Here is a 14,308-nt window from a genome sequence, read left to right as displayed (position 1 = left end):
TCCAATCTTTGTGTTCTTAGTTTATGTTAAACTACAAACCCATTATCTTACCAATTAGAACTTAATAATTTCACATAATCACTTCTCTCTCCTTCTGTTAGTCTTTAACAAATTAACAAATATATTGTTTAATTCCAAAGAGTAGTCTATTGCCAATATAACTATATTAACTTTTACAAAATGATTTTAATTATAAATTTAAAATATAAATTATCATTTTGCATCAATATTTCATTCAGCAGGCCTATGTGACAACAGTACTGAAATATTTTCCCTCCACCTTTACCAGTCAAGCCCTGTTCAGTGCATTGATAATATGCTATTAATGTATCAATAAATATTCATTCAGTAAGCTGTTTATGTGTTAATGTGTCAGGCAAGCAATTTTAAAAAGGAGGGTGTTATATTTACATTTATTCATTTAGCAGACACTTTTTTCCAAAGCGACTTATAATAGAGAAATACTAGTGATTTGTCATAAAGAGGCAAATAAACACAGAAAGTTTTTCAGGTATTGTTCAGATTAGTACAAACTAGACCGGGGTGTCAGGATTATGGACCTGTTTTTGTTGTGTTTTTGCTCCCCATGTGTTCTGTGACCCAGTTTTTCCCTCATGTTAATTGTTAATTTGATTCCAGGTGTCTCTCCTTAGTTCCTTGATTGTCCTGTCTTTAAAAGCCCCAGTCCGTTCAGATAGTGTTTGTTGGTCCTTGAATGTCTTCCCTGCCCATGCTTCATGTAACCCTGTTGGATATTAAAGACTCTAGTTGAACGGGACTTATAGATCGGTAGGGGTATTGATGCTAATCCACCACGGGACTCGTGTAAGAAGTGCGACAGGAGACAGGGCACTGTTCAACTCTTTATCTGAAGTATTTAACTGTTCAGAGCAGATGGCACAACATTGCTGCAATGGATTGGATATTGTACAACTTAGGGTCACAGAGTGTTAAATGTGGTCTTTCTGAAATAAACAGAATAAAGTAAATATCAGTTTACATCTGCTAAATGTAAATTACAGACATGTAAATAACAACCTGCTACTGATACATTATACATGAATCAACATGACGAGGAGAGGATTAACAGTAGCGAGCATACAATTTGAATCGCCGTATATCTTAAATATAACAACATTAGAAACAATGTAAGGTTCGATTACACAAGATGAATACTTAAACACAACGATTAACTAAACGTCGGTGGCTTATAATCAGGAATGATTAAATAAACTTACATTCAATCACGCACAATAACACCTGAAGAAAAGGCGGAGCAAGCGACTGGTGAAAGTGAAAGTAAGGCGGAATAGCGGAAACTAACGTCAACTAACGGCGCACGTTCATAATAAAAGTCCTTCCACTATAAAGATACATAGGGAATTTAGAACACTAGTTTTGTGAATTCTCTGTGTCTCCTCGTTCCGTGGTCCTCAAGGGGGGAGAAAAGGAAAAAGAAAACAAAGCTTCTAACAATTCTGCTGTTCTTTGTCTTTATAAAAAAAAAAAAGCAAAAATAATTCATGACAGTTGTCATGTAGATTTTAACATAATTAATTTTTAAATATATAATGGTGTACAGATGATTTTGAATTATTTTGGTGTGAGTGCCGGGACATTGGTTTTCTTCACAGTTAAACATTTAAACAAGGTTAAACATTGACCACTGAATGTAAATAAAATCCTCCTGCTGACCTCACTATAAAAATGTCCCTCTGTCCATTTGCTTCTGTGTGTTTGTTTTTTTCTTTTTTAATCTCAGCTCAACTTGGAATAAACAGCATGGAGTGTAAACTGTGGTTGAAGTGGTTTATGCTTGCAATGATATGTCTTATTGCATGTAGGTCTTTTTGATTATTAAAATGAATGCATTCTGAAACATACAAACAAATATTTTGGATTATTATTATTATTTTTTTGGCTGTTTTCACTACAGGTGCTCCTTCCTCCATGTCTGAAAGAGACAGCTTGTGTCCCAAAGGGAATCTAAACATTACTGGAGGGACCTTTGTTCTTTCTAACAGCTATTCACATGGAAGTCTGCTTCGATACATCTGTCCAAATGGATATTACCCATCAGTTCAGTCACGTCGTTGTCAGTACGGACTCTGGACCTCAAAGACCAAAATCAGAAAAACCCCAGAGTGCAAAAGTAAGAAACAAGGCATTATTTGTCATTATATCATGAATAAATGCTGGATTTATATATTTTTGTTCTTCTACAGTATGTGTTTATTCATGCATTTATTCTAGAGATCACATCCTCGTGTTTTTGAGAATGGAAAGGTGATTCCATATAAAGCCAAGTACTATGTAAATGATACAACCACGTACTCATGTCATTCTGATTATACGTTCCGTGGCTCAGCGGTCCGTGTTTGCAAGCCTAATGGGAAGTGGAGTGGAAGCACACCAATTTGTGGACTTGACTGTGAGTAATCTCTATTACTTTGCAAATATGTAAACACACAGCAGTTTCCATGAACTAGTCTGATTTAAACTGAAATATAGTTCTATCATGACAACTCTCTGCAGATTTTAGCATGGTAATGGATATGACAATGTTAATGTATTTGGTCTTGGTGGAATAGATCTGCTGAATTGCTGCTGCTGCTGCTGTTGTTGGTTATTGCTGTAGTTGTAGATGATTGCTGCTGCTGCAAGCAAGTACAGGAACTTGCTACTGCCAATGCATATGGTTATACGGTGCTATGAGTATTTAAGACATACTGCTGCTGCACAAGTAACGTATAAAATAACCCGTAGCAGATCTATACAGATGGAGCTGGGGAAGATGGAGGGTTTGAACTCTGAAAGCATGCTGCAAAATGTTCAAGTGGATGCTAACCAGCCATTTAAATATAAAGCTGCAAGCTCATTGGCTGCTTATGCAACATGAACCAATCAGCTTGTGCCAAGTCGTTTAACGCTGTGAATATCATCAGTTACACTATGAACCATGATGCCATCAATTTTCACTAAGTCACCTCTTCCTGAGGCTGAAATGGCACCCCACACCATAATACTACCCCCTCCGTGTTTAACTGTTGGCAAGAGACACTCATTTTTATATCTCTCCCCCTCCCTCCGTTGAACATACACTCTTAGCTTAATGTATTACATAGCAAATCAGTTATTATTTCTTATTAAGTGGATACACATTAATTCAGATAACGAGGCATGGATGGATTTGGAACAATATGATTGTAATGATATTAAATTAAGCTATCTACCCTTTATTGGAACATCAATTAAAAAACATAACTGTTTTAAAAATAAACTAATTTCTTCAACTCACCTTGGTGGAAAATTTAAAATATAACAATCTTTAATGGACCCATGTATACATTCTCCAATTTGGTATAATCCTGATTTCTATTTTTATTTTTTTTTTTAAACTCTTTATTTCAGTAAATGGAGTCAATGCAGCATAATTTGTCTTCATAATTTATTTCTTGATAAGTTTATCTCCTTTAAAGATTTAATATTGAAGTATGCTATTCCTAAAGGAGAATTTATTCATTATTTACATATAAAGGAACTCAGATGGGACACAGATATATGTTTTCGGAGACGGATGTTGCACTACATTATGTAAATTTAGTTTACATTGCTCTAATTATAGCTAAAAAAGCTATTCTACATACTATATTCTACGACATTGGAAAACTAAGCAATCATTAAATATTAACCACTGGCTGAATTTATTATTAGAACACATGGTAATGGAAAAGGATGGCTGCTGTAGCTAGGAAGAGCATCAGATCTTATTTGGAATTGTGATCACCTTTTATTAGTGTTTTTTTTTTTTTTTTTTGGAGTGGAGGAGTGATTAATTTGTAAGGTTTTTTCCCCTCTTGTGTGTGAAAATAATATTAGGTAGAAGAATCTGTTGAAGGCAGGATTTTATATGGGTTAATCTATGTAGGTTTTGTATTATGTAAATTCCAAATTGTATTGAGTAACTGGTATCATGTTTTTCCCGCCCTTTGTGTGTGTGTGTGTATGTAACTGTGTGTTTATTGTGTATTGTTGTAAAATGTATTATAATGAAATTATATTAAAGAGTAAAATATATAAATAAAAATAATGATAAACTAGCAATTTGATACTTATCTTTAAGTAAATTTCCCTGAACTTCTAATTCAGTATCTTTATCTCCTTTGTTACTATTTTTCTTTCTACTTTAATATTCTTTGTCTGTTTATTACTGCCTCACAGCTGATCACTGTCCTGATCCTGGTGTTCCTCCTGGTAGCAGCCGAACAGGGAACATATTTAACAAAGACAACAAAGTCACGTACCACTGCGAGAGTCCATTGACCTTGATTGGTTCTAAAGTGCGAGTGTGTCTGGATGGTGGCCAGTGGTCAGGAACAGAGCCACAGTGTTACGGTGAGTCTTCTAATAGCTACATCGAAATTTCAAAATCATGTGTTTAGAATGGACCCAAAAATATTATGTTTTCTCAAAAAATGTTGTTAGCCATAAGATTTAGCTAAATAAAAGTGGCTTTTCTGAATAATGTTGTTGTTGTTGTGTTAATACTGTACAGCTGATTTCACATACGACACCCCAGAGGAAGCATCAGAAGCTTTCAGCGGTTCTCTAAAGTCAAATCTAGCGATTTCTCAACAGTATGAAAAAGAAGGTACCTTTGTGCGACTTAAAGTATTAATCATAGACACACACACACACACACACACACACCTTATTGTATTCCATCTGTCTTTAGAGCAGCGGGGGAAGAAAATAACTTTGGATCAAGGAGGAAAACTTGATATTTACATTGCTGTGGATGCATCTGACAGCATAGATGAGAAGGATTTTCACAATGCAAAAACCACCATTAAATTACTTATAGACAAGGTATGTTGTTTGTCAAAACCTCAGAGGTTGCTGCAGTAAAGTTCTAAGACCACTTATTTGAGCATTGGTTTTAGGCTACTGTTGTATGCAGCCTTTCCTAAAATCTAAAAGCAGCAATTTAATTGTTGTTCATTTTGATGTTAAAGGTTTGATAATAATAAATACAAATATTTGAAAAGGAAGAATACTATTGTGATACACTGAGACGCTCTCAAGAGTGAACTTGACTTTTAACCTCCTCATCATTAGAAACCTCCAATACTAGCATTAGTGTGTTTCAGGAGGGTCTCCCACAATCCACTGCATACTTGCTGCATCTCAGTGAAAATCCTGTTTCACATTACGGAAACATTAACTGCACTGAAATCCAGCATTTTGATCAGATATATACATATCAGATACATACTTACATATTTGAATTCTCAATGCTCTTTCCCAAAAGATTAGTTATTACCCGGTTTCCCCAAACTATGAGATCCTGATATTTGCTACAGATGTTACACCAATAATCAAAATGAAACACTTCAAAATGCGAAAACCAAGCCTATTGGATATTTTTAAAGATATGGACGATTTTACTTATGAGAGTAAGTATTCGGTTTGAATGTCTCTTTTTGAGTCTTATTGTATACATGGGTACAATTTTATTCTTTCAGAAATCATTAGTACAGAATAATGTACTATGAAAAAACTGTACATTTACAGTAAGTCTAACTTGAGGACAATACATTTATTCATTGCTGTCCAATGTAATAGTTAAAATAAAACAAATCTCACAATCTTTTTTAAAATCCCAATTTATGTTCTAATTTTGTTTAATTTTAGAAAGATTTAGTCAGTTGCTGACTGTAATATTCTGATATGAAACAATAGGTAGAGGTGAAAAAACAGGTACCAATATCGCCAAAGCCTATTCAAGCATTCACGAAAGCATGCAAATAGAGGAGCTCAACAATGCAACGGCCTTCAGTGAGACCCAACACATCATCATATTGTTCACTGATGGTATTGACTTTTCACTATTATTTACATACAATTTAATAATTTTTAAATACAAATACTTAATTATTTTGCATTTAATAAGTTTAAGTTCTTTATCAGAACAAATGAATTAATATATTAATAAAGTATCCATGCACAGTATTACAAATTAGAATAGAAATCAACTTTGAAGCAAATATTCACTGTAATTGATCTCATCTGACTTTATAGGTCAGGCAAACATGGGGGGGAATCCCAAACGTAAAGTGGACCAGATCAAACGTTTTGTCACAGAAAAGGATCCAAAGCGGGAGAGGAATCTTGGTGAGCAACGAAATCATAATTATATTTTAAATGAAATTGCTTGGACTATAAGCATTTTATTTTTTATTAACAAGCAGTATCATTAGGGGCAGCAAAAAATACACGTATTTGTTTAGAAGTCTTAATATTAATTGCGCCCCAATTTCATATTGATATGGATCTGTCCTCTCTTTCTAGATCTTTATGTATTTGGAGTTGGAGATGACGTGAATCAAGAATACATAAATGGCTTAGTGTCACAGAGGGACCAAGAAAAATATTTCTTTAAGCTTCAAGACTTGACAAAGATTCAGGAGATGTTTGACGACATGATTGGTACTGTATCTATTCTTCACCCAAAAGTGACACTTCTGTACTTATTTAATCACCTTTATTTTGTTCATGTTTTCCGTGGAACAACAAAAAAAAAAAAAAAAAAAAAAAAAAAAAGAGAGAGAGAAATGACTGTAATGCTCTACAAAACACAGTTGCAATAACACTGTTTGGATGAATCAGTTTTGCAATTCCTGACCTCTTGTAATAATTCTTTATAATTTACTCCGTGTTAATTGTTGTTGTAATTATTATTAACCCGTTGTATTTGCTTCCTTACACAGATGAGAGCACCAGTGTAGGATTGTGTGGGATTGTGTGGGAAGGCTTGGAAAATAAACGCCGTGCAGCATTTCCCTGGTTGGCACAGATTAATGTTGCTGTGAGCATAGCCTTTTTAATCATTTTGTTATATATAAAAAGCTCAATGAAGTTAAAAGAAACATTTTCTCCCACAAGAAGAAGAAACATGCATGTTATGGCTAAAGAGTTGAACCACGTGATCTATATGAACATCAGTCTTCTCTGCTCTTCATGTAGCATCCTCCAAAAAGTTCCAATTGCATGGGGTCATTAGTTTCCTCAAGTTACATCTTGACAGCGGCTCACTGCTTCAAAGAGGGAGACACACCTGATAAGATAATAGTTAAACTGGAAAAAGGCCTGGGTATGTCCTGATATATTTTCAGACCAAAGAAAAACATGTTACAGGGTAAATCTTATCAATGATGTTTACATTTCCTTTTGCAGTTGTAAAAGTAAAAAAATATGTAATTCATCCTGACTTTGACCTCACCGCAAAACAGGAATTGGGAATACAGGAATATTATGAATTTAATGTAGCTCTTATACAGCTGGAAAAACCTGTTGATCTCAGTTCTAATCTACGGTGAGGAGCACAGATCTTCAACATGTGATGTTACTTTAGTAAGAATATGAAAAAAAGAAAAAAAAAAGCTGAACTAATTAAATAACATCATGTGTATTTCTCTACAGACCGATCTGCATCCCATGCACCAAAGAAACCAATGCAGCTCTGAAACTTTCAGAAACTGAAGGGACGTGCAGAAGACATGGTAAGTCCCTCTCAGACATGCTGCATGCATATAACAATCATATCAGAAAGTATGAAACATAAGTTACATGATGATATATTAAACATGTGACATTGTTTTTATGCAATTAAACATATCAAACATAAAATATCATACATTTTTTCACTATGCATTTGTTACAGAGGAAATACTAATGAGCAACGAGCTTGTGGAAGCTGCTTTCACGTCTGATATGGATACTGACAACAGTCCAAAAACAATAAAAAGCATCACATTCAAGCTTGGAAAATATGTAATGATTTTTCTTATTTCTAATCTTATGTGTAGTTTGAACAGCTTAATTTATGTTAATTTTTACGCAGAGGCTGTTTATCGGTTTAGATATCCGACCTTTAAAGTGTTATAAAGTAAAACGTTCTCGAATTTTGTCAAATACTCTAACATATAAATCAGAAAAAAAAAAAAACTTTATCTTTGGTCTCATGGGTCATGAATTTCTGCACAACCATTTGCTAGCATTCGAATTATTGTTTTGGTATTCAACATTATTTGAATCTCTTATGGAATAAAAAAAAAACAAAAAAAACATTTCAGTCATCTGCAAGCTATGAACACTTCTTCGTGCACTTTTTCTTTAGAGGGATGCTTGTGTTGAAGATGCTACAAAAGCAAAAGGAATCGATGTGAAAAATGCCAGGGAAGCAGTTACAGACAATTTTCTGTGCAGTGGTGGTACTGAACCAACAACAGATGATGTAGCCTGCAAAGGTATGTTTGATTTTTGCCATCAAGACGGCAGCTTGTATTTGGTTCTAATCTGTTTTTATTGATAATATTTTAATCATTAGCAATCCAAAATTAATTAATTAAATTCTTATATAGATTCTTGTGTTGTATGGTATTTTATAACAGGAGATTCAGGTGGGGCCTCTTATGTGAATAAAAAAGGTCGAGTGATTCAGGTGAGATTTCTGTTTCTTTTGAAAACAGTATTGATGATATGGCTGTAAAGTCTCATGTACCGTGTGTTACATATTACAGGGTAAAATTAAAGACTAATTTGAGAGAAGCTGAGAAATAGGAACTTTTTTGATATCTGTAAAATCTTTGATAGGTTGGTGTCTTAAGCTGGGGAGTGAAGGACATCTGCAAGAATAAAAGGAGATTCACTTCGGATGCAGACTCCAGAGATTACCATTCAAATCTTTTCAGTGAGAAGATACGCTTTTTCCTTAAAGAACACCTAGAAAATGACCGTATAGGTCACCCTCTTACATTCTTGTGAATGTTTTAGCAGACTGAAACTGTGTGAAGTTTGATAAAACATTGATTTATTTTCCGATGAATATATTACATTTTAAGCCAAATAGCTGGTCTTTGTTTAAAAAAAAAAATAAAAATCCAGTTTATTATCAACTGTCTGTTCTGTATATTCAACCACTGGCAGGCAGGGGAGTTTCATTATTGTTGCAATTTCACAACTTATTTCTGTCTATCTTGAGAATGATAATAAAAGCTTAACAGTATGTCGCTAAATCAGCTGTTTTAGGGCTGAAGTATAATGAGGAATATGAAGATTACTTCCTACATGCTGTGGTATTGATCAGACAAGCCATAAACCATTGCCATGTTAAAATGTATTCCAAACACACTTGTCACAGTTTTTTCTCAGATCAGAAATGAAATTCTCAAAATTACTTGTTCAGCCTCCACATCATCTAGTCATTTGTGCACATCATAAAAGCAGTTTCTCATTCTTTTGAACAAATTGCGATTGCTTTGGTGCATTCATGCAACTGATTATGTACATTTGTCTGCGGTTTCCTACAATTTCAGTTGGAAATATCATGTTGCTCAAAATGTATTATATAATTCTCTGTGCTATAGTCTTACCCCTCGAAACATCTAGTCATTAGTTCATCGTATAAGTCTTTAAATGCAAAATGGTTGATCTCGTTGTCATAAACTGTCAAACATCTTTTCTACACATTTCTATTAGACTTTTTGTAAATTTGCCATGAATTGTGCAAGTGAATCTTGACTTTCACTAATGAAGAGAATATAGATCAACCAATTATAAACCAGTTCTCTGAAATAGCTCAAAGGTGCATCTCATGAATCTTCAATTGGAAAGCATATAGACAGAGGACAACACAAGAGTTACAAATTCTGACAATGGATGAACATCCAGAAAACAAACAAGGTCAACAGCCGAGAGGAAGAGGAGTAAGGATTCATGGTGGAAGGGTACAGAGACAAAACAGAGGAAGAGGCAGAAGAGGCCAAGAACAGAGGTCAGCTGAAATAAGGGCCACTATTGTGGACCATGTTGTCAATCATGGCCTTACAATGGCTGAAGTGTGCAGCTAAATATTGGGAGATCAACTATATCCTCAATAATTCAAACATTTCGAAACAGTCTCTTTCAATCAATATCCCACATACAGTAATGTGTAAATTTGTTCTTTTGAAATGCATATATGGCATACATAAGAAGTGCTGCCTTCTGCAGTCATCCAAACTGTTGCCATCAGGTAACACTAACAGAGTGCACTGTTATATTGACAATATGACGAAGCATTTTGACTATCTTGTTTGTGAACAATGAGAGAGCATGATACAGGGCAGCGGGAAGTTCGGGGAGGACTTATAGACCATAATATCAGCGTGATCTTGCGTTACCTTATCATTTCTCGCATGCTTTTGGCGGTAGTTTGCAGAGCAGACAGAGTCAGTGATTGTTCCTGTTGTAAAGTCATGCAGTGTGTATAACCTCCTGTCGCCGATCAATCATGCGATGTGAACACAGCAGCGACTGAATGCTACCTCAGATAGTCGTGCAGTGTGAAAACAACGGTGATCCGATGACTTTGAAAATCGTGCAATGTGAACTCGGCATTAGCATGCCAAATATTTCACAAGCGTCGGCGACGCATCGTTGATTCCCTCAGATCGCCTCTTTGATAATTCACACTGCCTGATTGTTACTCGCGTGAACGAGCACCTATTTGCCTCCGATTTCAGGCATTTGTCGGCGATTTATCAAAACCTTTTTTGTGATTATCAAATATAGGCCTACAGTGGAATTCAAAATCAGAGAACAACTTACAATTTTCTAAATTTCAAGGTCACTGCTTAGTCCCATTGAAGTTATACTAACAGGAATAGAAGGGCAGTTTTAAGCATATTTTATAAGTTAATTGTATTCTGAAGCACAGTATAAAAAAACTTAAATGAGATGGGCGAGAAAGAACTGATCAAAATTAGAAAACACTTGATGCCTCTCAATTATTGGTGTTAATCTAGCACCTGGTGCTAATTTGCTTAATTATATGACAAACCCTATTTAACAGGCAACATTTCTCCAATTTCCACTGAGACTGTAAGATAGCGGGCTGCTCTATGGTGACTGAAACTCTGACAGGAGGTTCTCTAGATGGAGACCAAAGGGATGCCCATAGGAAAGAAAAATCAAAAGGGAGATCTCTTTAACATCTCAAATATTTCTCCTAGACAGAAATGAAGTTACTTTAAGATTGAATTGAAATTTTGCTTGAGTCTCCTGCTTCTCAGACTTGTCTCCTGAGACAAAACCTCTAACACTCTCACAATGGTCTCCTTTAAAGCTTTAGAAGAGATTAACAACTTTACACACTTTGCTAAGATTTTTCTCCAAATCTAAAGTCTCTGGTGGTCTCATATTTGTCTCCTTTAAAGCTTTAGAAGAGATCTCAACAACATAAAACACTGTGCTTCGATTTTTCTCCTTAGACTGGATACTGGAATCTCTCACTTTTATGTCTTCAAAAGTTTAGATTAGAAATCTCAACATCACACACTGTGCTTAGATTTTTCTCTTTAGCTAAAAAATCTGGGGGTCTCATATTTGTCTCCTTTGTAAAGTTATTGAGATCACTTCTGAAATTTAGAGGAGACAAATGTGAGAGCTCTCGAGTCTTTGGTGTAGGAGAAAAATCTGAGCACAGTGTGTGATGTTGAGATCTCTTCTAAAGCTTTAAAAGAGACAAATGTGAGAGATCCAGAGTCTCTAGCTAAGGAGAAAAATATGAGCACTGAGTGTGATGTTACTGAGATCTTGTTTGAAACATTGGAGGAGACAAATATGAGACCACCAGAGACTTTAGATTTGGAGAAAAATCTTAGCAAAGTGTGTAAAGTTTTTGAAATCTCTTCTAAAGCTTTAAAGGAGACCATTGTGAGAGTGTTAGAGTTTTTGTCTCAGGAGACAAGTCTGAGAAGGAGACTCGAGCAAAAATCTCAATTCAATCTTAAAGTAACCTCATTTCTGTCTAGGAGAAATATTTGAAATGTTAAAGAGCTTTTTTTTTATTTTTCCCCTCCTTCTCACTCTTCCCTCTGGTTAGCTTCAATGTCATTTATCCACACCATTTCAATCAAAGACAATACATGCATTGTCATATTTGAAGTTGTTTAATGTAGACAGTGTCTTATTATTACACAATGATTTAACAGAAGAAAGCACAACCTATATTTACATGCATGCAAAAATGGGCTGTACAAGACCAAATCTGAATGCAAAGCAAAAAAATAAAAAATAAATAAAAATACTTGTTAGCACTTCTTTAAAAAAGGTATTGCTCTTACTTGTAAGTCCTTTCTAGTGTGTTTGGAAAATGTGGTGTATATACAATGTTGGCCATTGAAGATAAACTTACAAATTTAAACTAGTAACCCTTGATATTCTGAAATGTTTATTGCTATTTAAATGACGTAGTATTTACAGTATTAGTAAAAGTTTATTGTTTCTCCTAAAATAAAACTGAAGACATCTTAAGCCAAAGCTGATAGCTCAATGAGAATCACCTCTTAGTATCCTGAGCGTAGAGTAACCTCTGTCAGAGCCATAGCCTTGTGGGTAGCGCATTGACATGAAGGCACAACTGCACCTCAGACAGCATAGGTTTGAATTCCAGTGAAAGGTACTTTAATGCTCCTGTTCAGTTCTCACCTGTCCAAATGTTTCCTATCTCTACTCCCACTGTCCTGACCATTAAAGGTGAAAAACCCCATTGCAATAAAAAAGCAGCCTCTGAGTAGTAAAACATTTTTAGAATAGAGTCTTGCAAGTCATTTTGGATTACTTTCTTTCAGAACTTTCTCATGTCTCGGTTGTGTCTTTTATTTCTCCTAAGGATTTTTAGGAGAAACATCTGAGACACTGTTGAGACTAAAATAAGAAATACGTGAGAATCACAACTAAGTCTCCTGAGGTTAGAAAGAGCAACCACTAAGCAATAAAATATTCCTATAATGGAGTCTTGATAGAGATTGCAGAAAGACAATAAAGCTATATTCTCTGTTTCTTCCACCACGTTCTCAGAGTTTTGACTCTTTTTTTTTTCTCAAATATTTCTCATGTCTCATTTGTGTCTACTTCCATTTCTCCTAAGGAATTTTAGGAGAAACATCTGAAAAGCAACCACTGAGCAATATATATTTTCCTATGGGTGACCCTTTCAGCCACTGCTAGAGAAACTGGTCATTCCAAATCTGTGATTTCTTGAATATTGCAGGTTTACAATGACACTAATTCATTCAAGTCCCCCCAAAAGGCTGGTCGTCTACGTAAGACAAATGCATGAGAGGACAGGATAATGCAGAGACTCTCAGTGGGGAATCTCTTGCCAGCTGATAGCTAAACCGTGTAAGGATCTGTTTAAGAGAAGTGACCAAACCTCTCATCAGCAGAAAGAATCAAATGGCTACGCTAACTTTTGCTGAGTTGCTGTGTTGTGTGGAGAGAGGAGAACTGGGCCAAAGTTCATTTTAATGATGAGGGAAGGTTAATTTTTTTGGGGTCAGATGTGAAACATTATGTTTGAAATCGAACTGGGGAAAGACTGAAGCCCAAGTGCGTAAAGTCAGTGAAAGGTGGAGGAGGAAGTCTCATGGTTTGGAGGATGTTTTCTGCAGCAGGAGTTGGGCCTTTTATACAGCTACATGGCAGAGTGAATGCAAATGTTTATCAGAACCTCCTTCAGAAACATGTGGTTTCTTCCCCTCAAGCATCTTCCAGTCAGCCCGCAATTTTCATGCAAGAAAATGTCCCCATCACACTGCAAAACGGTTAAAGCAGTTTCTTGAAGCTAAGATAATTGAAATAAAGAAATGGCTGGGCCAGAGTCCTGATCTAAACCTGATTGAAAATCCTTGACAACAAAGTTATGGCTAAGAAACCCACCACAGTTACCAAACTATGGAAAAGACTGGAAGGAGAGTGGACCAAGATCACATTGTGAGGAACTAGTGGTGTCCTGCAGTGCAGATGAGCTGAAGTCATTCAAAGCAAGAGCCTCTACACTTCCTACTAGTTTTTGACAGCTGTAACTCTCCAAGTTTTCAGCTGTAAACTTCTTTCGTGCTACAGTGGTTATTGTTGTGGTATTGCATCCTTATTTCATTCACTTCTCTCTCTTTTTCTCTCTTAGGAGTCAGTGAAGTTCTTTCTATGTGGTTCACGTCATGAACAAATTTGTTTTTGTGTGTGTTCAAGTTCAACTGTTATTGAACAGTTATATTATTTTATCAAATATACACAATCTTAAATCTACCCCCAGAGTCATCCTTGTGTCTTCCCTCTGTACTTGAAAATGTGGTTGATCTAGTGACTGAAAAGACTATACCATGATTCCTTGTTTATTTTACTTGAGTTATTATATTATGCTACTTAGACCCAATAATTACTCAACATTCCTAGGAACCAGGTTTAATTGCAATAAAGAAAG

The 14,308-nt window shown here is 35.4% G+C and overlaps 1 protein-coding gene across 2 annotated transcripts; it reads left to right on the top strand.

The window, feature by feature from the left end:
* Nucleotides 1–1,574: 1,574 nt before the first annotated feature.
* On the top strand, nucleotides 1,575–10,151 carry LOC131528201 (complement factor B-like). 2 transcript variants are annotated; one of them, XM_058757204.1, is made up of 18 exons: nucleotides 1,575–1,840; nucleotides 1,937–2,176; nucleotides 2,258–2,431; nucleotides 4,222–4,395; nucleotides 4,556–4,651; nucleotides 4,736–4,869; nucleotides 5,312–5,456; nucleotides 5,743–5,874; nucleotides 6,082–6,174; nucleotides 6,352–6,489; nucleotides 6,771–6,868; nucleotides 7,027–7,153; nucleotides 7,237–7,375; nucleotides 7,483–7,562; nucleotides 7,724–7,833; nucleotides 8,180–8,309; nucleotides 8,454–8,503; nucleotides 8,656–10,151. In XM_058757204.1, the coding sequence occupies exons 1-18, from the start codon at nucleotides 1,708–1,710 to the stop codon at nucleotides 8,824–8,826; spliced, it is 2,364 nt and encodes a 787-aa protein (XP_058613187.1). In that variant the 5' UTR covers nucleotides 1,575–1,707; the 3' UTR covers nucleotides 8,827–10,151. The 2 variants fall into 2 exon arrangements, with proteins under 2 accessions (XP_058613187.1, XP_058613186.1); XM_058757203.1 differs by having other exon boundaries at nucleotides 1,696–1,840; nucleotides 1,937–2,152; nucleotides 2,254–2,431; nucleotides 8,656–10,139.
* The last annotated feature ends 4,157 nt before the right edge of the window (nucleotides 10,152–14,308 follow it).

This window comes from Onychostoma macrolepis, chromosome 21 (assembly GCF_012432095.1).
Source record: "Onychostoma macrolepis isolate SWU-2019 chromosome 21, ASM1243209v1, whole genome shotgun sequence".
Lineage (NCBI taxonomy): Eukaryota > Metazoa > Chordata > Actinopteri > Cypriniformes > Cyprinidae > Onychostoma > Onychostoma macrolepis.
The sequence above is the reverse complement of the archived record's forward strand: the minus strand, read 5'-3'. Positions and strand labels throughout refer to the sequence as shown.